A 23,769-nucleotide genomic window follows, 5' to 3' on the forward strand; every position below is an offset into this window, starting at 1 on the left:
TCCTCTCAGTCGGATCCTAGATCATGCTCAGGATAGAGCTTCATATTGCTGGTTGTTCTTGGCGAAATCACTGGTGCTGATTATGTCATTGATCTTCAAGGGACCATGTAACTTGGACGAGCAAGAGGTACCCGAAGTGGGTATGGACCACGACGGCAGCAACGCTTTCCCTCTCTTGAACTATTTGTCAACGAACTCAACAGAAGTCGTGACGAGAATAGCAATAAAGAAATCTTATAATTTCCTTTCAGTGTTCAGGACAATTTCAGGACTGTGTGGTGGGCTAGATCATCCCGTCCTAGGTATAAAAGTGCAACCAAACTACAAGTCGGGCTTTGTAGTTTCGTACCGTTCGATTGACGCCGGGGCTCAGCTTTATATACCACGTGAAGTCAGGTGCCAGTTGCCACTTTTGCCCGCTCAATGGGCTTCTCCTTCACAGGTATGTGCATAGGTGCCGATCCCGGGAATGTGTGATGACAAAGGCGTCAGAGATAGGAAATACTGATGATGCAGAGATTCTAAAGTTTTTGAAAAATTGTATGCAAGAAAGGGAAGTCTCTTGACGTAAAGTCACAATGAAAACAGAGGATCTAGTCTTCACTTTCTGCTGGAGAAAGATATGGTCCGAGCTGGAGCTTTCAGATATCAAGGAGTTGACAACGCGAACCCCCCAAAGACACGGCCACGTTTGAGGTCGACTCTGTAGAAGGAACAAGAAAACAAAGAACACAAGACTCGGAGAAATCCCGATACAATGTCGCCTTTCACCCACAGCCACCCCGGCCAGTCTCCAGTCTTGGTCCTCGAAACAAGGCACTTGTGAACTCGGCCTCTTGTTCGGTTCTGGCTGACAAGGAAAATGTATACAAAGCATGTGACGGATGAAACGGGGGTTGAAGACTCGACTTCGGTGGAACTTGAAGAACTGAGCTTCTAAGAAATGACTCTATATAGATTCTGGTTGATTTCCAGCCATCGGTGTAGTTTTCTTCCATCCTTATCCCGCACTTTGAGTCTTCGACATCAATTAGTTCGACTTTTATCCAGTATGCAGGTGAGAGCTTCCCCGACACTATTCACTAACATCAAGACATGCCACAGTTTTAGGTGTCATCTCCTCTCCATAAATCAAGCGTTCTGGCCTTTCCGCCTTCCAAACTCCCATTCTTAGCGGGCTCAACGTGGCTTGTGCCACTCTGCAGCCAGATCTCCCCAACTTTTGCGCGTAAGTGACGCCATCCTATTAGCTCACTGACAGAAATCAGGCCCTCGACGAGTCAGCGTTAGCTCCCACTATCTCATCACAACTGACACTCGTAAGTTTCCCAGCCCCTTCAGTCTTCGTTAACCAGCACAGCGAATGAAACGCTTTCGGACTACAACGGTTTCCTCGGAGAACTCGACTCTTAACGTACGTCCTCCCTCCCCATCCTCCGCTGACTTGGACAGAAATTTAAGACCACTACCTCTGAAATTGAATTATATTCCTTCAAATTCGAATGCGAGTTTCCCACATCTCTTGCCAGACTGCTAACTATAGGCTCTTACAAACGAAAACGATTGCCGGGCTCCATACCCTGAGCTTCCTTTCTCTCCTTGCTAAACAGATCTAGAACATGGTGTTCCCGTCCTATTTCTTGTTCGGACTCAAGTTATCCGTAAGCCCTCCCTCCCTCTCTCGTCACGCTAATAGCTTCAGGAAGAATACCAAACCCCCAGCCATTCACTCATGATCTCCTGTTCTGTGAGTCTTCTACTTCTCCGTGTACAAAGCTAATCACAGGGCTTCACGTGTCACTTTGCATGATTCAGACCACAACTATTGCCAGGGAAACCGCAAGTCTTTTCAGCCCCCTCTCACACGCTAAAAGCAATCTTCTCCAGGTCTCCTACAACAGAATACTTAGTTCTCAGGCGCTTTAGCGATGAGTAGGTAAGCACCCCAACCCTAATACTGACGCGGAAGCCTAGAACCAAACTCTCCTCCACCAGGTACTTATCTATTAACGATAAACACAGCACAAGATTCTGCTGAGTGAGTGTATAGACTATCAGGCAAGCACCCCCTTTCCCGCAAGCTGTCGGCTGACGCAGTAGCCCGGACGACGGAACTCCTCGAGTCCTCGAAACGAAGAACACGATAGCTTAGAAGATCCGAACCGAAAAAACCTGTACTACCACGGCAATCGATGCGATCGATGCGAAGCGAATCGGTCCCACCGACCCAATACGCATGAATAATGGCAAATAATCTGAAAGAGCCGGGATTGATTTATGTCTCTCATGGTTGTTAACAAAGGGGTTGTTGGTAGGAGGGTATATGGATGCTTGGTGGTGTAGAGGGGCGTAGCCATGCTTGAAGGAAATATTGAGCAAAGGGGTCAAGTTCAGGCAATCTTGCTCAAGTCGGTCCCTTGCAGCAGACTGCTCATCATCAAGACAGCATGGATCATACGAGGCACACACTCTTTGTTACCAAAATGGAAAACTCATCTCGTTTTGATCAATGGGAGCGAGAAAATCTCAATACCTAACGCCCTTAAAGTTACACAAAGCTCTAGCGAGATATCCCTTCGAGGCCGTAGCAGCCATTATTCATTTCGTCGTAGCCAGTTTAAAAGAACTTGCTCTTAAGCCCTCCCAGGACCACGTTCCTCTTCTGCTTATTGATGTATTTGCCAACGTCGTCTGCCCAGCCCTGGCTCTGATTCTGCAAACTATCCATGTTATCGCTCATGATGTTCAGCTTCTCCGTGCGCTCATTAAGCTGCCTCGTTAGATAATCGCCCCAGCCTTCGTTGGATCCTCCCGCATTACTCGAGCCGGGCTGGCCTGCAGAGCGGGCAGCTCTCGCTTCAGCTGCCGCGGCAGCCATCATCCGCCGGCTTGGCGGACGGTTGGGGTCGATGAGGAGGTCAAGATCTGTCGGAGAGATATGCTGCGTGCCGGAAAGCCACTGCATGTTCGAGATTGTGGGGCGCGGGGGTGTGACGAGCTCGGGGTTGACGAGGATGTCGTCGCTTATCTGAAGATCTTTGCCAGTACCCCAGACATTCAGGACAGCAATCTCACTGGGGCCAGTCCAGCCGAAAATATCGCCAGTCTGCGTCACTACGGACGACAGAGTGCGACTGCCATCGAGCATGGGGATCGGTGCATTGCCAATTTCCTTGAGACCAGGAATGGAGAATGCACGAGTGGTTCGATCACCGAAAACACCGACAATGGCGAAGCCGTGAAGCTCGAACTCAGTGACGTTGGCTGCATCGCAGAGGACGTCGTCAAAGGTTTTGGAAGCGCCCTTCCCGCCGGCGGGTTTGAAGATTCGAATTTCGGTTTGTGTCACTAGTCATTTGTCAGTACCAGCCAGCGCAAGTGTCGTATCCAAAGGGCTTACCAGCAACGAGAACACCATTTACCTGCTGCCCGTTTCTGAGTCCCGCTACAATCGGACCTGTTGCAAAAGCAGGTCTTCCAGAGTCTGCTTGGATGGGGCAGAGTGCCACTACCTGGCCATCAAAATGCTGGACGCCAGCTAGCTTGACAGAGTAGCTATTGCCAGACGGCAACAGCTTGAACGTGGCCACTTTGCCGAGGTTCGTTCCCACAAAACAACAGATACTAGAGTAGTTGTCGCCTTCCAGCGTCATGACGCTGAACTCAATGGCCACGGGCCACTCCTTTCCATGGGCGTTCCCATGAGATCCTTTCAAGAAAGAAGATCTCTTGGATTGCTGAGCAAATTCAGTCATGGAGATTTGGAAGATGACAGAGGGACCACGCAAGTCGATGACACTGAAGAAGCCACCCTCAGAGCCGACGCCTACGAAGCCCACGTCTGAGACGCAAACGGCCGTGATAGGGCCTTGCATCATCTCGTACAGTTGCCACGGCTGCAGCCCCTCCTTGAGGCCGGGCTCTGCTCTTGAGCTAATGTCCGTCAGCGCACCCGGGTTAGGCGGCAGGTCTTCATGGTGGTCTTTTCCAAAGAACCGATTGCCGGCCCATCTGTAGAGAACCAATTCCCCCGTACGCGTTCCGACCGCGAATTCACCAGTGTTGGGGGCCATGTTCATCGCGGTGATGTCGATGTCTTGGTAGCGGTCCAGTGCGCGTGCCACATCAACTTGCAGCATGGTTGGGTTCTCGATCTCATCATCATGACCAGCATCCCAGAGTCGAACGGTGCTGTCCCCATGTGCTATCTGGAAGATCGTGCGACCTTCGTATCTGCGCTTTGGCTTCGCGGTCTCGGCACCACCCTTTAGAAGAGGTTCGCCCTGGTTTCTAGTTTCAACCATTCCCATCCAGCGACCTCTATCCAGCGTTTGCACAGCAAATTTGTTGACGTATGGATGGACAAAGGAGACGGACGGATGCAATTGATTTGTGGGGCTGATTGGGTATCCCGACGGGAAGCTCATCGTCAGCAGCTCGCCCGAAGTCAAGAGGGTCATGATCGCAATGGGATCTTGTGCGCCAGCAAAATAGGGCGAAGAACGAGGGATGAGGAGGAAGTCTGCTACTTGAGCGCCCGGCGGGGTAGGCAAGGTGATTTGGCGTTTGCCTTTCAGATGGTCCTGAAGAACTTGCCAACTCGAAGTCGCATAGATTGGTGTTTGGCCCAATTCTATGAAGGTCAGCCCCTCCTGGGGGGATTCCGGATTCTGACCACCAGAAATCAACAGCCCAGTATCATCCGGATTCTCCTTGCAGCACCAAGCGATACGTCCGTATGGCTCTGTGTAGCCGGCATGTCCGGCGTTCGGTGTTGGCTGATCGACACTCGTTTCCGTGAGGGTCCTTGCCATGATGATGCGGCCATCCTTAGGATCCCAGCATACCAAACTGCCATCTTCGTGCGCCGTCATGATAAAGGTTCCTGTTGGATGCCAGAGAGCATGCGTGACTCTCGGCCTGCGAACTGTGTCCGCCGGCTGCCCTCCACCACCAGGTGCGCCTGGCTGAAGTACGTATTCGAAGAATTTGAGAGCTTTGTTTTGCTTAAACGAATAAATAACGATGCCCGTGGTGTACGCGATGAGCATTTGCCCGATATCTCTCGGATGCAACGAAATGCTCACCAGCCCAACAATGCGGGCGTTCGGATCCCTCTCTTTCCAAAAGTTTGGTAGCCGGAATGATCTCGCAATGTTCTCCCTGTCCAAATCGTAGGCCAAGACTTCTCCGGTGGCCATGCCAAGAAAGGCCCAATCGAGCATGGGATCTGTGACCATGGAGATGACCTGACCGGGGCAGACGAGAGCCGCGACGCGCTTCGCAGTGTTGAGGTCCCATACTCCAAGTTCGTTCTTGGCATCGAGGGAGACGAGCTTATTGGCGGTGAAGTGGATAGAGCGGAAAGATGTGTGCCTTGGCGGCTCCATGACCTTGGAGACTCTATTTTGGCCGAAAACGAAGATCTTGCCGGGGCCGAACTTGGACTCGTTGGTCGCAATTGCGAGAAGGGACTGAATCGGATCGTATGCTAGGCAACTGCACCAGTTTCAGTCAGCCTCGGCCCTCACATCAAAGTCTGCAGTTCGAAATGCCATGAAGTTGACGCGCGTCAACGTGGGGTAGCTTGACTACTGACCTAACCTGCGAGTTGATGCCGTATGCAGACTGGTAATCGGGAGCGAAGAGCTCGGGGATGATTGACGCAGACAGGTCATTCTGCATGCCTGTCTGCTTTTGTCGAAGAAAGGCGGCCATGGCTAGAGAGTGGTGCAAGTTGGATCTGGAGATGTAGAAGGGAGGTCCGGGAAGCTTGGGGGGATTGCCCCGAACTTTCAATACTTTAGGGCGGCCGAAGATCCGCTTGGCGGGGTGCCCGGTGGGCAGTGGTCAAAGTCCCTGCAGCGAACCAAACGGACGTCATAAGGTTACCATTGGTCTGTGCCCCATCCAAGCGAGCCCAAAGCCCAAACTCCTGCCAGCGATTGACAGGTTATGTAAGCAATCTTCAACGGCGTCTAGGCCCATCCAACTCTCTACCATCACCACTTCAACAACAACTTGAGCTTGCCTGAATGGACCACATTATGTGTAATCTCAGATGCTCTGCACAGTGGCGTCATTTTCAACATAGATCACCATGCTTTACCGAGTTAAGCAAGATGTACCGTTACATGGACGGTCGGCGGAACCGAAATCATAATTCCCACGATTTGATCACAAACAGCACGACTGAGCAATGCAACCTGCAGCTGATAATGCTGTCTATTATGTCTACAATATACTACGTATGAAATCTTTCGCACCATCTTTTACTACAATTAGGGGTATCGGTCGCTGCTCAAAACAACGAATGCTCAAATTTGGGTTCACCTTACTGGCACCATGTTTAGACGGAGCCGGCAGCAGTGCCCTCCTCAACACGCTTCTCCTCGTTGTGTCCGTGGACGGGAATAGCACTTGTTGCCCTGCGAGTTCAGTCAGTACAGTTTCGAAAGCGATACGCCACAGTAAAGTGGAACTTACAAGTCGTCCTCGCCGGAGAGCTCCTCGAGCGTCTTTCTCGCCGTCTCAGGGATCAGAAGGGTGGTGAAGAAACCGCAAAGCATGAAGAGGGCAAAGATCTGCATGATGTGGTTGAGCCAAGGAGTGCTGTATCTCGGGTCGGTCTTGGCCTTGGCGGCATCGGCACCGATGGTACGGAGGGGTCCGAAAACCACCTGCGCAATAATGGCACCGACCTTGCCTGAGGCGGCAGAGATTCCGTGAGACGTGGATCTGTATCTGGTAGGGAAGCATTCGCCAGGAACGATAAAGGTCGTCGAGTTGGGACCGGCGTTGAAGAAGAATTGCGACAGGGTGTACAGCGCCATGAGAGCAGAGCCCGAAAGATTCCAGTAGTCGAAGCCGATGACGCAGAAGAGGAGCGTGAGAGCGAAGAATCCGAAGAGCTGGATAGGCTTGCGACCAATGGTATCGACGAGAGCGGCAGAGACCCAGTATCCGGGAACGGCGCCGGCGCAGACAAGAATCAGGTTGCCAACAGCCGTCTTGTAGAAGATGTGGTACATATCAGCACCACCAGACCACCCGATGGCGTTGAGGATGATGGCGTTGTTGAGGCCCAGGCCGTAGAAGGCCACATCAAGGAAGAACCATGAACCAGCGGTACCGAGGAGAACCTTGGCGTTCTTCCAGGTGCTGTAGTGGCTGAAGAAATCCCTCCACGAGGCCTTGGGTACCTCAAGCTGCTGCTTGGCCTCCTGGCGAGCGATGACGCGGGCAGCCTCATCGACCTGAGACTCACCCCACTTGCCCTGCTTGTAGTAGTCGACGTCGCCCTCGGCCTTGGAAACATCGTTGTCGACATCGAAGGTGTATCTGGGAGTCTCGGGGATGGTAAGACGGAAGTACAAAGCGATGCAGCCAGGGACAGCGCCGAAGCCGATCATCGTGCGCCACATCTTGTCGACGGCCATGATGCAAGGTTCGGTGGTAGAGCAGGTGGCGGCCTTGCTAGCAGTCTCAAGAGAGCCCTTGAAGCCGGCGGTGACGATCAGAAGCATGATGCCACCAGCAAGCTGGCCGAAACCCTGGTTGGCAAAGCTATTACCAATGTCAGAAGAGAATCACCCATTGCGGCGGAGCTGGGGACATACACTGCGTTCATCATGAATCCTCTCCACTTGGTCGTGGCAAACTCGGAGGTAATGATAGCGCTAAGGGGGTAGTCACCACCGATACCGATACCCTACGGCGGTTGTTAGTGGTATCCTGCCTCAAACTCATCGGACAAGCACTTACCATGATGATGCGCCAGAAAACGATAAGGCCAACGATGGAAACAGACGGGGAGGACGACGAGAGAGCCTGGGCAAGGGTAGCAATGATGATGACCATCAACTCGACACCGTACTGCGATTGAGTTAGCTACCTCTTCTGTCACAACATCAATGAAGCTGCGAGCGCCTACCATCTTCTTACGACCGACGATATCAGCCAGAACACCGAATCCGACCTGACCAACGACGGTGCCGGCAGAGGTAGCGACCTTGATAGCGGTGTCGTGCTCGGCAGGGAGAGTGCCGCCGAAGTACACTATGCCCAGCATGGAGGTGACGAGACCAATGGTGAAGATATCATACTGGTCCACAGTTAGTCTCGGCCAATTCGTCTGTTCGTAGGACAACGTACCGAATCGGTAAAGAAACCAATACCAGCGACAACGATGGCACGAACGTGGTACCAGCCGAAAGGCGCCTTGTCGATCTCGGCCAACGCAAGGCGACGGCGCTCGTTGGCGTCAGCAACGTGAGCGAAGTCGTTGTTGAAGTTGTGGAAAGCGGCGTTTCCTCCCGAAGTCTTGTTGTGCTTGATGTCGGCACCGGTCAGCTCGCGAGGAGCGGCGGCGTCCACGCCCGCGGCGTGCGAAGGTTCGATGACACCGGCCATTGTGTCGATCTGCTCAAAGTCCGGTTTGACTAAACGAATGGCAAAGTCAGGCCCGAAGGAAAAAGCAGGTTTGGATGGCTTTGATGACCTGCTGGGAAGGATGAGGGAGGAGCGTGAGGAGCAGACAAACTCAAAGCTTAGGAGGATCGGGGAGTGTGTTTGGCTTATAAGCAGGGCAGATGTGTGCAAGGGGACTTGGTGCCATCTGAGCTGACAGCCTTCTACAGAGTTACATGCATGGATATTGGCAACGAACACTCTCTAGTGGACCCGGAAGATGCGACGACTAGGGACACCGACGAGGAAGAAGACGAAGACATGGTTGAGAATCAGCCTCCACCTCGGAGACTACGTGCTAGCGTAGAGAACGGGACGAGATGGAGGGATTCCAGGGAGGGCTGTTGTACCTCGTAGGGCGAATGACAAGCGTCAAAGAAGTGCGAGAGTATCGCCCGGACTGCGATCCTTTGGGTCACGTCGAAGGGAGCGAGACATCGGCTACGGATTCGACAGCAGAGAAGACAAGGTTCGAAATGGAAATGGCCCCCCACCCGGGGACCAGCAATATGGAGACCGCCGACGACGAGCAAGAGAGGAGCCAGCCGATAGAAGAGAGGCGTGGAGGGCAGCAGGGATGTGTGCTGCGCAGTTCTGGAATTATGGTTGTGTGGAGCCGTGCTCGGCGACCGATTGGGAATGGCGCGTGTTTTTCACTTTTTCCCAGACTTCGTCTCTCGTCTCTACTTTGGCTGAACTTCCAGACCGCGACTCCCGACTGGCTGCCCGCCCATTTCACTTTCTGCCTCTTACACCGGCTACAGAAAGATCAAACAATACGTAGGGCTTTATCGGACTTTTCGCGAGGTCGAGTTACAATGGCAATGCTGGCAGAAGAGAAGTCTAGACACACTGTCCAACTCATAGTGGGAAATCGAGACTCACAGCAGAAGTGAGTTGTAACGGCCCGCTCATGTCAATGTTGTTCGGGAACCAATAGGCACGCTCGCTTTGAGAACATGGTCCCTTGGAGGGGCAATGCTAGTCGAGTCGGGAACGACCAACGACGGTGGCACGCGCGGTACAGCTCTAACAATTTCCGATCTTATTTCCCTTGTCCAGGCCAACCTGGCACCCTCGCAACACATTGGGCAGGCTGCAGGCCCAACGATCTGAAGCCCAAGCCGGATTTTAGTCAAGCTTTCTGGGCGCTTCAAACGGGAGACTTGGCTACAGCCGATCATGCTTGGCCACCGGATGGATTGTCCCAGTGGCAGCTTGGCAACGCGAAGGCAGGTTCATCCAAGATGGACAAGTCTAGGACGTAAACGCAGAACATCTAGACAAATAGTCCGCCCCTCGTCGCTGTCGATTTTCGAGGATTGATGACGCCGAATGTTTCATTATCGCCGAGAAGGAATTCTCTGCTGGCATATCATGGCAGGTTTTTGCAGCACGTTGGCCGCCATTCCACGTTGGAACCGTCCATACTCTAGCCTATTCCACATACCGAACGCCCGATACGAAGACCAATCAGTCCAGCGAGACAAGGGGTACCACGGTTTGCCTGACTGACATGTCCCTCTCCGCCGGAGGTACTTCCCTTCCTTTCCAACTTCCAGCATCAGCCTAGGCCCGGTCGACCCTCCCGTGGATTCAGCCCCGGGGTGGTGGTGAGGGAGGCGGGCTTTATGTTTCCGTCCTACGGCCCGCCAATCACAATGCGAGTCGGGAGCACGTTGCGCTACGGCTCTAACCAGCAACGACATTCGATGTCAATGGCTTTGGACACCAGCGCTGGACTTTTCTTTACTTCTTTGGCTTGACGAAAACTGGCCAAACTAGGAGGTTTTTGAATGGCGACTGCTCGTTTTGAAATCGACGGCATGTCGTTGAAGAGAATGAAATACCCTGGTGCGGCTCGCATTCCTGGCTGGAAGCTCCCGTGGTCTGCCGCTGCTTGGCACTTGGCATCGAGAGCCTTCTACCACTGAGATTGCGCGATGATGCCACCGCCAAGAAGGAGGCCAAGCTTTCGGGCGCGCGACGACGACGCCCGTCTAGGAATGTCGATATTGCCCTCCCCCCAACATTGAAGGGAGTTTTTGCAAAGCTGTCGCGTGCCCGTTGTCTTCTTACGGACGGGGTATTCAAGTCTGTTCGCTGGAGTCGTAAAAGTCAAGTCTCATCAACCCACGTGCTCGGACGGCGTTCCCTGTTGGCAGACCTGTCGTAGCCAGATCGACGTCGTCTTAATGAAGGGGTTCATGTATGACACCGGGGCGCGTGTTGCATGGCGTTACGCGTAGGTATCCTCTCTATTCCGGCTCTCTGGTACAGATATCCTTGCCGCTGTCGCATGGCGTATTTGCGCACAGAACCCTCAAGGCTCAATGAGACTATGAGATGCCTCTCTAAGTAGCCGGAGAGAGCGAGAAGATAGCATTTCGTCAGTCCGGTGAGTTCAAAATTGCTCGAACCTTGTACGAAGTTGAGCCCATCGGCAGCGCTCGATCGCCACCGCTGACAAAAGTCGGCCGTACCTAAGTTTTCACCAAGATCATTCTAGCCATCAGTCTCAACACCATCTTCCGACCTGTCGCACCACGCTTTCCGAACCTCCTGATCAACTCGGTTATTCACAGCTACGATAGGGAAGTACCAAACCCACCCGAAAAAAGGCCATCCCCATTTTCTCTCTTCCACCGTCGTCAGTCAGGACGCTACGCAACCCCAGCTAGTCCTATCCAGACCTGCCAGACTAAGCCAGGGTCCGGTTCCCAGTCGTCTCTGGGGTGGGATCCAGATGGGGTCCATAGTCTCCATTCGAACCAATGGAGCCCCAGATTTCGCACACGTGGGTGGAACCGTTCGTCCCCTTGGCTCGGGACGTGTATCTCAACCTCGACACGCAGCCGCTGCTGCGGGAACAAGTCTTTCTCGGTCGCCCAAAAGAATGCTCAAAAGTGCCAAAGTCAGTGGGCTTTTTTTGCGTTGCGATTTCATGACAAGAAAATTGCCCGCGGCGCGCGACAGCTGGCTTGTCCGGTCTTCGCGACTTACCATTCTGGGGCTCTTGTCCGGGCGTTAGCTTGGTACTTGCGTCACGCATGAAAATGGCTGGGGAGGGAAAGTTCCCGACTACGATTCGCATGGGCAACTTCATTTCTACACGCACCTTGTGTGATACAGCAGCCAACCCAATGTCGCTGATTTGCGCTTACCTTAATCGATGATCTTCAGTATGTTGTGCCGCAGTCGAGCTAGCGAAAGCTGCCCGACGTACCCATTTCCTGGAGCTCACTTGACACCTCGCTCCCACTGTGACATGTCATGGCACCTCTTAGCGCGGGGGTCGGCTTTTGATCAATTCTTTTGACACTACTTTCTAAGGAGACAAGAGACTCTTCGATCGTAGGACCTGACTTCGAAGTGAGTACTCAATTAACCACTTACTGTGGCCAAGCGATTGTGCCTTGTGACGTACTACAAGGATTCAAAATGGTGTTGACTCCGGCGATTGCCCCAATCTCAAAGATCTCGTGGGGAAAGAATCCAATGGCTTCTTGAACTCTTAAGGACTACTTTGCCATGTAAGCCTCGGGTTTCCCAGAAAGTCTTTGCAAGATAGCCAAGAGGTTATGCTGAGTCCCCCGCTCAAATGCCGAACCATTTCCTGGAAAGCAGGGGGCTTCAGTAGTCAATCGTTGACTTTTACATGGACAAGAGGAACGTAGGTCTATTTTTGAGAGATCGGCCTTTCCGAATTCTCTTTTTCGCCTTCCTCGCATTACCTGTGGTTCCGTCAATGCAATGTGCTGACCACAACTCAGGTCAGAATCCTCAATCATCAATGCAGACCACGTGGCTCGGCATAAGCATTTACAGACCCCAGAAATCCGAGGGTTACTTATTAGGCGCTTTTTTCTGTCAGGGGTTCTCGGCCTCGATATGTCGCACTGACGATGGCCAAGAATTTTCAAGCTACGAGACCAGCATCATCACACGTACATGGAGCTGGGTTACTTCCCCCAGTAATGGTCCAGGAAGATCTGATGATGAATGATTACATACAAACACCTGTGAAGTGAACAGCGTCTTGACTGTCTTGGTGAGCAGCACACGTGGAAGAACCCATTGCTCAATCACTATTCGTGAGAGAATGATTCGCACAATCGGCTTTGTTGTCAGTCTATGGCCTATGTAGAGACACGGACTCGTAAGCCCCGAGATTGAGACTCGAGTCATCCAGAAACTTACCAGCTGGCTTTTCTGGAAGTGATATATGACGATAATGCAGTGTCGTCGTGCGGACACAAAAAAAGCGTCACTATGCCTCCGTTTTTGTGAGTATAATCTACTGGAAGTAGAATTGCAAAGTTCAGTCCCGTTGGATCCTTCCAGTGCTTCGTGCGCCACAGTGACGCGTATGGCATGTTTGCAGCGACCTCTAGGGCGGTACTGTGGAGCTACTCAATTTGTTTGAGAAGATGAAGTCTGTTATGAACCGTACTTTTCTGGGAATGTTGGATCATGGGGAGCAGCCGATGGTGACGCTGTTTCGGAAGTCTGCAGATTCATGTCTTCTAGTAACGGACTCGCAAGATTAGTTGGGAGATCCAGGCATTTTGCCTTGCCGTCTGCTTTACCCGAGTTCATTTTCAAAGAATGTCTCGGGCTCTCCTCCGGCTGTCAGCCTTTGCCAATGATGACGAAGGGTTCCGGCTTTTCTAATGAGAGACACGGTATCAGCAGCATTGTTGAATCAATAGCCTAGAGTAGTACCCTCGTTTCTTCATTCTATTCTAGCTCCGTCCCACGGAACTGTCCAACTGTTATTTGAGTGACTGTGCTACTTCGCAAGAAATTCAATGACCTGAACCTCTCGCGTTGGGTTCTTGAATCTTCGCGGTGTGCGAAGAGCTAATGCACATGGAATCAATTTCAAGCGAGTATCAAGATGTAACAGATTCCTGGTTTGATAGTATATATGGAGAATCAATGTGAGACTTTAACAGCTGGTTCCGGCAAGATGAGAGATTGCGACAGAGGTGCTTTGAAGACAAGAGTGAAGGAACTCGTGCTTCGGAGGTTATACATTGTAGCGGGAATCAAACAAAAAGGGTGGCGCAATTCTTTTCAGTTATTTTACTGGAGACCAGTATCATCTCGGTGACGATTAGTATCTTGATCTGCTCATCTTCTAGCAAATTAGAAGGTCTTTTTCGATCAGAATGAAGCACGGATTACATCCCTCTTCTTTGCCGCAAATGCTTTTTATAGCCCGACACAGTAATATGTAACCTGCGAATTGAACTACTGAAACAAGACAAGCTAGACAGCGACGTACAATTGCACTTGATCTATTCGAGTCAGAGCTAGAGTGCTCGTTGGCAAGTCTGCAAAATATACTCTGAAAGCTCTTTTGCAATCACGTTTTCCCAGGACCCGGAAAAAAAAAGGGCATGCTGTGCCGGCCTTGGGATCTCATAACTTCATGCTTCAGTTCTCATTCTGCCCATCACCTTACAAGGTTCTCAATAATAAGCTGAGAACTTGCAACGAGTAAAGGTCGATAGTTTTGTTTGATACGATCTGTACAATCTCCTTCCTACCTATCTCTGAACTGCTTGTCTCGAACCCACACAGCGGCGAGAAGAAACCTGGGACGGAACTTCAGCCAAGCAGTAGGCATCTCTCTCTCTCTCTCTCTCTCTCTCTCTCTCTCTCTCCCTCTCTATCTCTCTTCACGTACCAACATCACAAGAACAAAGGACAGTTAAACCCAAAACAGACATTTTCAGTCTCATTATATTCCTCCCCACTAACAGAAAACCTCATCTCGGGCCCAAGATCATAAACCAGCCGTCGAGTCGTTTTCAATCATAAGCCCATCTCATGGTTTCATGAACAAAAGGTATCAAATGTCCAGAAACCCATAAAAATCGAGAATACCCTGCCCAAGTCTATAAATCTTTCCGTTGTCTGGTTCAGCAGCTTGTGAAACGAAGCAAACCACCCCAAACCCAAATTCGGAAATTACCAAGAAGAAAGTAGAAAAAAATAGTTGAATCTGTTGCCTGGTTGCGTAGATCATGTCCACATCGCAAGTTAAACGAACCGAAAAAGAATCCGCAAAAACACAAAACAACAAAAAGTGGCACCGCCGTCCTCCCTATTTCCTCATCCCCTCCCAATTCATTCTGCACCAAATCCGCATCACGCATCACTCACACACACCCCACACACCACGCAACGTACATCTCTCAGTACGTCACATCAAACTCCTCCCTGACATCAATGTCCATGCCCACATGCTTGGTCCGCAGGTGACGAACGAAGTTGTCGCGGCGGTTGTACACGTGTCCCGTCTTCGCCTTTCGGCAACCGGGGACGCGGCACCTGTAGCCCCCGCCCGCGCCGTCGCCGTCGAGCGTCTCGTGCGTCTTCTTGTGCCGCTTCAGGTCCTTCATGGTCGCAAAGGCCTTGTCGCAGTTTGCTTCGTCGCAGAGGTACTCCTTAATGTGGTACCTCTCATGTTTGCTGATGAGAGATTGATGTCAGTTTCATGGACTTTTCTCACCAGGTGTGAAGTTGATGAAAGTCTTTTGAGACTCTTGCCATTCCTGATCAAGAGACGAAGAGTAAAGTGCGGGGTTTCGTATGTGATAAGACAATAGTAAGGAAAGTGTAGGTGAGATTTACGTCAAATCACTAGGTCTGCGAAAGACCTTGCCACAGTTTTGCCAACGGCATTCAAAACGTAATCGCGAAATGTCGATACCGGCGGCAGCAGGCGTCGTGACGCCGTTGCTGAACCCGCTGTCGCTGGCTTTATCGCTTTCATTTTCGTTCCCGGGGTTTAGGGGGCTTCGAGTCGGGCTCAGCGTTTCCGAAGAATAGGAGGGGGTGTCGAGTGGACACTCCATGACACCAAGTGCCATAGGTGATCTCCATGATGAACACGGCAACAAGCCGATGATCGGAGGAGGAATGGGCGGGTCGTCGACCGAATCTAGTTTCAAGGTGGAAGTCGTCGTCTGGTCGGAGTAGGATTCGCAGTAGCAAATGGTGTTTCCGAGTAACACGCAATAACAAGAGTCAACAAGGTTGGGTTGTATATTGGTGTCTAGGTAGAACGCCACCGTGGCAGAGTCTGGGGTTTCCTGGGTGAGAGCGTTGGAGACCTGATCCGATGATCAAGGCTTAGACCGACCCGTTCGAAGGGGTCGTCGGAAATGGGGAGGACGGTTAAGCGGTTAACAGATCCAAAGGCAACAGCGAGCCCTGGGTGTAAGGGTGCTTTGACCGAGTCAAAGAGTAGGCGGGGAAATTCCCCGCATGCGGCTCTCAGAATAGAAGATGATTCTCCGGGGAGGCTACCAAAAAGGTATTGGTGTTTCGTGACGAGCAGTTGAGGTTGAAGCGTGGGGATGCTATCGGGCCATTCCGCTGAGTATGTGAGGTTGCGATGATTCTCCTGAAGCGGGTTGCTTGGAGTATCTCGTTTGCTTTTGCTGTCGAGGTCCGAGAGCGGGAAGATGAGATGGGATAACGGTCGAGGTTATATAAATGGAGATTGAGTTACGTCCGGGTTGCTGGATTCAGACAAGCTTCTCGGGATGAGGCTGATGGCGGCGGGGGGTGGCGGGATTGAATGTTCCGGGTTTCTCGGGAGTCAAGGATTTGCAGACGTGGGGGAAAGCGGAGAGTCGAGACCTTTTCGACTCACGGACAAGGAGCCGGGCCGTGGCGATACTTAAGTAAAGTGTGCGCAGATTCGACGTGCTGGATCTGGCGGGTACGGCGGGGCGGTGCATCGGAGAGGAGGGGGCCTCAAAAGTTTAGAGGCTAGCAGTCGCTACCATTCGCTAGCAGAGACTCGCATTGGTTCTGATAACGCAGGGTGGGCAGCATATTGGAGCATGTTGGAGTGAAGATGAGCCAATTGGAGATGATCGGAACGTCGAACTGGGGCTCGCCGTTGGTCGATTTGGGGAACCTGCATATCTGCCCAGCACTCACACGTTGGGCTCCGCTCAACCTTAGTTTTGGCGCGCTATTATTCGCCCAACCCATCCTTCAATGTCATCTCTCACCGAGCTTTTGGGCAGAAGGTGGGCACGAGACCGGACCACCAAGGAGCCGCAGCAGGACTCCTTCGTGACGGAAAGTGCTCTCAAGGACACAAGATCCAAGATGATGGAACCGAAGACAAGAGTGAGGTTCTAAAGATCACAAGAAACTGATAGAGTACAAGTCTGCAGCTCAACCAGATGGTCGGAATCCCATCTCATCATAAATTTTCAACGGCTTCTGCCCGAGAGCACCCTTTTCTTCGACGACTACCTACGTTAGCGACAACCTCAAGTGCTAGCCTGGTCAAAATACGCACGTCATTGGTCGTTCGCTTCGCCTTGCCCCTGGCATGAATCAAGCTCATCTGATAATCTCGACGCGGCCATCTTCCGCCGATGGCCTCTTGGCATTGGGCTCCGCCTCCAGTATTTCCTCGGCACATTCTCCAGAACGGAGCGTACTAGATGACTGCTAGTTAACGCGAAGCTGACGTAGCCGGAAGAAGTATCGCGAGCTTTGCGCTGTTAGTAAAAGTCATGTTCAAGGGAATGCTCGCAAATAGCGCCACATGCGAGACTGGATCGTATCCCCTGAGCATTCCGACTGCAGACAAGTCCAGGCCAGGCCGCGTGGGCAGCAACATCTACGGCTCCGACCATAGACCCATCAATAGTGAGCATCTTAATGCTCCGTCTTGAAGCTAAGCATCCGGGTCCCCACCACGATACTCGATGGTGGCGGACGACGGGCAGCAACAGAAACCTCACGACCGCTTGGCCGGAAGACTTCCAAATGAGGAAAGCCGAGTACGCGTGAACGGCTAGATGGAAGATGCTGACGAGAGTCATGAAGTTGCTATGGTAGCAGCTTCGATGATTCAAGTGAAACGACCAATTCTAGACCGACCGTGGCGTATCATCGTACAGGGCGACGAAGGCGGCGGTCCTGCAAGGAGATACGCCTCGGTTGCATTCCTCTGCTCCACGAGTTCCCAGAATTGGCGATTCTACTGATGATTTTTCTTTCGAGGGGAAACGGCAGCAGTAGAGGTTTTGAATGCATCGAAATACAACGCCGAGGAGGGCGCTCGTCACGTGGTAGTCGAGCCAAAGGCCAGAAAGGCGGGGGAGCACATGAGGTGTCAATGACTGCCATGCCCAGCGGCCAACAAGAGACCAGCCTGTCAAGGGTCTTGCGTCTAATGTAACGTCTGGACATGTTCCTGGGCCGGTGACTCTGGCAACACAGTCGGATGCCGAAGTTGGGCCGGCACGAACGTGGACATATGGCCATGAAGCCTCGCTTTGTTTGTAATGATAATCAGCAAATGCCATGCTAGTCTCGCTCGGACGTTGCATCGCATGCGATGCGAGTGTTGTCGTTGTCTCGTGGCGATGCAAGATGTGATATGTGAGGGCAGCAAATATCGTCATCCACGACCGTGATGCTTGACGTAGGCATCGCTGGCAAGACGGGGAGAGAGACGGACAAAAGATCATCGCAGTCTCGTGGCCTGAAGACAGACTCGCGATGCATATTTGAAGTAACGTAAGAACAAGTGCCAAGTGCCAGTGACTTGAGCATCATGACTCGGGTGGTACAGGTTTGGAGGTGAAAGTTGCGGTTAGGGCCGGCATCGAGTGGGCGCCATGTCTCTGACTCGGTGTCGATCCTTGTCTTGCTGAGATCTCGCGCGCCGTTGCACTTTGTTGGTCGACAGGTGATCTAGAAGATTTCTCCCAAAGGTTCCTCGGCCACAAATTAGGGTGGACATATCCTGGGTAGAAGGGAGACCGGAAGATGCGCAGATGTGAGATGATACGCACCAAAAGGCGTTCACGATCTGGCGGTCTGATGGTTTGAGTAGGGCAGGGTAGGATGACGGAGTACTTGGAGTGTAGCAGTTGTGACGTTGAGAATGTAGAGAAATGGTGTGGACATGCGCGCAAAGAAGTCAGACGCCGCTTGGGAACGATGTTGACAATGCGGCCATCACTCATAAGGGCAAACTGTCGGAGCAAAGAGCAGCCGAGACAAACAGCGTCACTCCAGACAGGCAGGTAAGTTGCCTTCCGGTCCGTCTTGGCTTCCGCAAAAATAATTCCGTTGAAAGCTACGGGCAACGTGGGAAACAGCAGAGGGAATGGAAAGGATGTTCCTTTCCGCCTTGGCTTGTGACCTTCCTACCAAACATTGTTCCTTCCCGGCGTGAATGAGGGGCAGTTTCCCTTGTTTGTTTCAATGTCCTCCCTTGACAACTTGACTTAGGTAATACGAATGCTTACCTGATGAGGGGCAGAGGCTAAGGTACCCACTTTTTGAGCCCCGCGTCTCGAACCCTGAGGTGAGGAAAGCGATTCCTGTTTGCCAGTTCTCCCACATCAACACCTTCCTCGGTCATTGTCTTTCTGTCTCATCCACATGCCATTCAATGACTTCAGCTTCACCGACGTTACTTCGGAGAGCCAAGATTAGGCCGCTCACATGGTCATTGTTTTCTTCCTCTATTGTTGTTTCTTGATGGAACATTGAGAAATCTGAGCGCATTGTCCCCGTCGAATGGCAGTAAACAATTAACCCCCGCATCCGTTCCCCAGATACATGGTTCCATCATGGAAAATCGCTGCAGAACGTCACAATAATCCAAGTTGATCAACCCAACCCAACGCTAGACCGCCTTCAACAATGCAAGCATCGCAAACCCTGGCCACCTGACCAATGGAAATCCGGGGAAAGTAGGGACGGGAACGGGCCCTCTTTGCCAGTCCGGGGCGTACGATGCAGTCCCGGTCCTTACCGCCGGCCGCTTTGGAATAGCTGTTTTTGCGGGGTTGTGTTCACAATCAATCAGCTGGGGGTTCACCTCACACCATACGCCTGTTCTCCCATCTCTTTCTCTCACGCGCATTCCCCTCTAGGGTTACACAATCTAGCGTTGTTTACCGCAAGTTGGGGGGGGGGGGTACAGATCCCCCTGACGGCCACCTTACCCCAACTTTCTAGAAGGGAAAAAAAGTTGGAGATGGGCCAACTTGGCGCGGGGTGTAAGCCGTGGTTTGCGAACGAGTGCAGGAAAAAGGAGGCCACGAGAGCCAGCCACCTGCCAACCAGAAAGAGAGTCATGAGACCAGTCTTGGACCCATGGTGTGCGATGCCCCCTTCCCCTTTGCGTCCTTGGCGTCCAGTGCCATGATTCCGTTCGTAGGAAGTACGAAGTACTCTCTCGTCCTTTGGCAGCAAGCAGCCCAGTTGAGATGATGGCACTGGACATCCTGTTCGCCAGTCTGCCGCTGCGGCCTGCCATTGACTTGCCCCGACGCTGGTGCAACCGCTACTCAGCCAGCGGAGGCCAAGCTAAGCCAATGTCACTGCGACTAGTTCGCCGTTGCCGTTTTTTTTCTTCCTTTTTTATTCTGCCTACTGCTTGCTGTCTGGCTGTGGGCTACTGCATGTTGTGAGAGACATCTCCCGAGGTTGATTCACCTTCGTTTGCTTCTTCGTGATTAAATACCCGCTGTCCTCGCTCCAGATCCGTCATTTCTTTTCTCGCTCTTCTCTAGCTCGTTCGTGAACGAAGAATTACCTTTTCTCTCTCTCTCTATCCCCATATTGTCTCACTCCCGGACTTCTTGGTGTTCCCTCTCAGCTGAACTACCTTGCCTTTTTTGTGCCTCAGACTTACAGTTCATTGACTATTACCTCACACAAACTTCGTCCTAAAGTCAATCTACCTTTAAGCTGACACGCTCCGCTACTCACCCCCATCCGAAGTCTGTCGATCAGGGAACAGCACCCCCTTACCCGCCGCCGCACCGTTTGGCCGAAACCTTGACACTGCCCAGGTGGTTCTCTCTTAAGGACCGGGGAGCCGAACTCTTGCAACCATGAGGCAGCACCTTTTTTACACATCGCTTCTGTCGACACTGCTCGCAGCACCGTCATACGCTCTGCCCGGCTTCTTCTCCGATGCAGAACGCGCCCATTTCTCATCAGACCTTAAACGCTCAATAGACCCCGAATCTCCAGCAGCAATCATGGCGAGACAAGCAGCCGACAGATCCGGCCGCTGGCGGCCCCAGATTCACTTCTCACCACCCGCCGAATGGCTTAATGATCCAAACGGCCTCTTTGTCGACTCGGACGGTGTCTGGCACATGTACTACCAATGTGAGCCTTTTCCATTGCCGCCTTTTCCCCTTCCCAGCCCAATCCGCCTGTTCCCCAACTCCCCAAACGCAGAGTACCGTGCTGGAAACACCTCCCAAAGCCGCGGTTACCTATTTTGAGTTGTGCAACACATTGCGCAGGTTCCGGGCGAGCGGTTACCAATGTTTGCCCTGTGCAATGTCAATGGCGCGTCCTTCTGCCCGTTTCATTGGATCTGCATTCTGCACACGTGCTAGTTCCCGTTGGCGTGAGGGTTGCGCCTCTGCCAAAGACGGAAACATCACATGCGCGATGATGAGCGTTGCAATTCCACCCCCGCATTTTTGGCGCGGAATGAGACACGCCGCATGCTTTCCCTACCCTACCTTGCCGCAATTACATGCTCTTCTCCCTGCGATGCATCTCAATCTGGCATGCCATGTGTCACTGCCTCGATGAGACTATGCCAACCCTAGCCTGGCTTTAATGTTTCAAACATCTTCAGAACTTCACGGCTGACTATTTTGACTCAGATGCCGACAACGTCGCGGGCGATGGCGTGAAGCACTGGGGCCACACGACGGCCACCGAATTCTACAATTGGGTTGACCACCCCGTTGCCATTCCCGCCACTGCGCGCGATGGCTCCATCTGGTCAGGGAGTGTCGTCGTCGACAGGAACAATACGTCTGGCTTGTTCCCGTCTGACAAGACAAGCGGAAAGGACAACATCATTGCCTACTATACCTCATGGGAGCCTGATCAGGAATCCCAACATCTTGCATGGTCGTACGATGGCGGCGAGACTTTCAACCAGTACGAGGGGAACCCAATTATCTCACTCAACAGACACGGATTCCGCGACCCCAAGCCCTCGTTCCACCATGAGACCAACACCTGGGTCATGGTCCTTTCGCTCGAGAGTGAGGTCGCCTTCTACACCTCCACCAACTTGGTCAACTGGACGCAATCATCCATCTGGAATCCTCAGCGCAACATTGGCCTGATTGAGTGCCCTCAATTCCTCCAGATCCCCCGAAAGGACAAGTCTGGAAGCATCGTGGGTGCCAAATGGGTTCTGACTCTCAGCCTGGGAGGCGGCGGCCCGACTGGCGGTGCTGCAGTCAAATACATCACCGGCGAGTGGGACGGCACCACCTTCACCCCAGATGTGCCCGCCAGCCTCGGCGGACGGAGAGGAATCTTCTCGCGTCAGGACACCTTCTCCATCTATGACTTTGACTTCGGCCCCGATAAGTACGCCACCGCCTTCTTCCACTTCCAGAATCTCAACGACGCCAACCAAGACGCATACTCCGTCTCATGGGCGGTTGACGCTACGCTCTACGGGTGCTGCACGCCGACCGACCAAGAGGGATGGCGTCACTGCATGGGTGGTGTGCGCCGCCACTGGCTGGACTCCAACACCAACCGACTCATGTCAGCGCCGGCTGGCGACCTGTCCAAGCTCGTGAGCACGACGTCCGGCTGGAACCCCATTCTTGACGAGAAGGACGTGTCGGGCATTCAGGGCAGCAGCGCCGTCATCCGCGACTACAACCCGGCTGTAGAGTGGACCTTGACCGTCAAGATGGCCAAGTCTCTCCTTCAGGAGGGTTCGACGGCCTCAGCTCAGCTGGCCTTCCAGGGCTCTCAGTCCAACGGCACGGAGCAAGTCTCTCTCGGCTTCGACTTCACTGGCACCTCCGGCAGCGGGGCACCCACGGCCAGCCTCAACATTGGTCGCGCCAGCGCCGTGTGGGATAGGTCTGGCACTTTTGGCGTCTCCAACGTCCAGGCCCTCGAGGCGGCCTCGAGCGAGGGCTCCAGCGGCAACGTTGAGTTCCAACTCCACGGCATTCTTGACCGCTCCGTCCTTGAGGTCTACGTCAACGGCGGCGTCGAGGCCGGCACCATGCTCTACTTCACCGACAAGCCCCTCGACAGCATCGTTCTCTCCCGCGGCACGGGCACCAACGACCAGGGCATCACCTTTGACTTCAAGGCCGTCGCGCTCAAGAGCTCCTGGGGTTCGTACGGGGAGAAGTCCGTCTTGCAGAGCACGCAGGACAAGTGGAGAACGGAGGAGCTGTGAGGAGCAGATCCGCTTAATATCCCTTGTGATTAGAGATCTTGGTGGCTTTGTAGACGTTCTTCCAAGCGACCTTCGGGTCTGGGGGACGCGGAAGAGGACAGAGAAGCGGAAGCGATGCGAGACGATTCCTAATCGTGTTGGACATGTTGCATGAAGAAAGGGTCTATGGCTCAGACAAGAGGGCCTTTCGTTTTTGGATAAGGGTTTTCCACATCAATCTAGGTGGCATTCGTACGAATTATGATTTTACCGTTTATTCTCGATATCCTGACTGTGTGATGGCTTTCCATTGTAAGACTACCTACCCCTGGCTCCCACTCCATGTCCACTTGCTGTCCATTTGAACTCTATCGGGGCCTACAAGAAGAACCCGAGACCAGCCATAATCATCAAGCCACCATCGGTCTCGCATTTGTCTAGACTACATCACATGGTGCAATCGCTTCAGGAGATGATAGAAAAGGTAATGAAAGGCATCAGGTGAAGCCTCCATTCTCACGTGTTCTAGAACCTTACGAACCATACCACACACAGACCCATGCAGCTGCGAACACAAGAAACGGAGAAACGACGAGTGTTTCAATCATGGAAGCTCCCTCGTCCCCTCTTTCCTCTCCTCTTTCCTCTCCTCTCCTCCCCTCCCCTCTCTTCCCTCGTCTGAAAACATGCTCTGCGTCAAAACATGGGATGCCAAGCTTAAGCCAAAAGTCAAAACTCCCTCACAATGAGATCGATACCACATACCTACAATGAGACGGACAATAGGAAAATCTTCAAATCCATTGACGCCAAAGGTAGTCATCCCATCGCAGGAGGCCCTAGAGCTACTTTCAGGATCATAATCGTTGTCGTCGTCATCACTGGAGAGGCGGGGGGGACAACAACCATAGCATGGATTGCTTCGAGGATTACCTATCAGATCGATATTACACACACACACTGTATTTTGTTGATCACTAAAATCCCAGACTCAACCGAGCTATTCAAGCTCTGCGCTCCCCCTTACAGTCAAGAGCATTGCTCCGTGTCTCTTTTACGCC

At 52.5% G+C, this 23,769-nt stretch overlaps 5 protein-coding genes across 5 annotated transcripts; 1 reads left to right on the top strand and 4 right to left on the bottom strand.

The window, feature by feature from the left end:
- Window positions 1-2,617: 2,617 nt before the first annotated feature.
- On the bottom strand, window positions 2,618-5,718 carry BDZ83DRAFT_584254 (lethal giant larvae like, C-terminal-domain-containing protein; the record flags this gene model as incomplete). Its single annotated transcript, XM_060505741.1, has 3 exons — window positions 2,618-3,348; window positions 3,401-5,499; window positions 5,600-5,718. The coding sequence occupies 3 exons, from the start codon at window positions 5,716-5,718 to the stop codon at window positions 2,618-2,620; spliced, it is 2,949 nt and encodes a 982-aa protein (XP_060361929.1).
- Window positions 5,719-6,301: 583 nt separating this feature from the next.
- Window positions 6,302-8,600, bottom strand: BDZ83DRAFT_442038 (phosphate:H+ symporter). Its single transcript, XM_060503115.1, has 6 exons — window positions 8,155-8,600; window positions 7,934-8,104; window positions 7,765-7,875; window positions 7,620-7,711; window positions 6,487-7,566; window positions 6,302-6,428 (listed from the first exon to the last, which is right to left on the bottom strand). Exons 1-6 carry the CDS (start codon window positions 8,410-8,412, stop codon window positions 6,350-6,352), a joined length of 1,791 nt encoding a protein of 596 aa, XP_060361930.1. The 5' UTR covers window positions 8,413-8,600; the 3' UTR covers window positions 6,302-6,349.
- A 6,096-nt stretch (window positions 8,601-14,696) lies between these two features.
- Window positions 14,697-15,209, bottom strand: BDZ83DRAFT_538318 (uncharacterized protein; the record flags this gene model as incomplete). Its single annotated transcript, XM_060503376.1, has 2 exons — window positions 14,697-14,952; window positions 15,115-15,209. Coding segments are annotated over 2 exons (351 nt in total), but the record flags the coding sequence as incomplete, so codon positions are not given.
- A 1,948-nt stretch (window positions 15,210-17,157) lies between these two features.
- Window positions 17,158-18,201, bottom strand: BDZ83DRAFT_442200 (uncharacterized protein). Its single transcript, XM_060503116.1, has one exon. The coding sequence runs from the start codon at window positions 17,985-17,987 to the stop codon at window positions 17,385-17,387; it is 603 nt and encodes a 200-aa protein (XP_060361932.1). The 5' UTR covers window positions 17,988-18,201; the 3' UTR covers window positions 17,158-17,384.
- Window positions 18,202-20,522: 2,321 nt separating this feature from the next.
- Window positions 20,523-22,729, top strand: BDZ83DRAFT_584234 (glycosyl hydrolase; the record flags this gene model as incomplete). Its single annotated transcript, XM_060505739.1, has 2 exons — window positions 20,523-20,655; window positions 21,168-22,729. The coding sequence occupies 2 exons, from the start codon at window positions 20,523-20,525 to the stop codon at window positions 22,727-22,729; spliced, it is 1,695 nt and encodes a 564-aa protein (XP_060361933.1).
- Window positions 22,730-23,769: the final 1,040 nt, after the last annotated feature.

This window comes from Colletotrichum acutatum (genome assembly GCF_030867785.1).
Source record: "Colletotrichum acutatum strain CBS 112980 chromosome Unknown BDZ83scaffold_88, whole genome shotgun sequence".
NCBI lineage: Eukaryota > Fungi > Ascomycota > Sordariomycetes > Glomerellales > Glomerellaceae > Colletotrichum > Colletotrichum acutatum.

Coding starts and splice junctions, on each gene's coding strand:
- BDZ83DRAFT_442200 (XM_060503116.1), bottom strand. CDS start 17,987: ATGATCTTTTGTCCGTCTCTCTCCCCGTCTTGCCAGCGATGCCTACGT.
- BDZ83DRAFT_442038 (XM_060503115.1), bottom strand. CDS start 8,412: ATGGCCGGTGTCATCGAACCTTCGCACGCCGCGGGCGTGGACGCCGCC. Junction 7,712..7,764: donor TTTTCTGGCGCATCATCATG/GTAAGTGCTTGT, acceptor CAACCGCCGTAG/GGTATCGGTATCGGTGGTGA. Junction 6,429..6,486: donor CTCTCCGGCGAGGACGACTT/GTAAGTTCCACT, acceptor CTGAACTCGCAG/GGCAACAAGTGCTATTCCCG.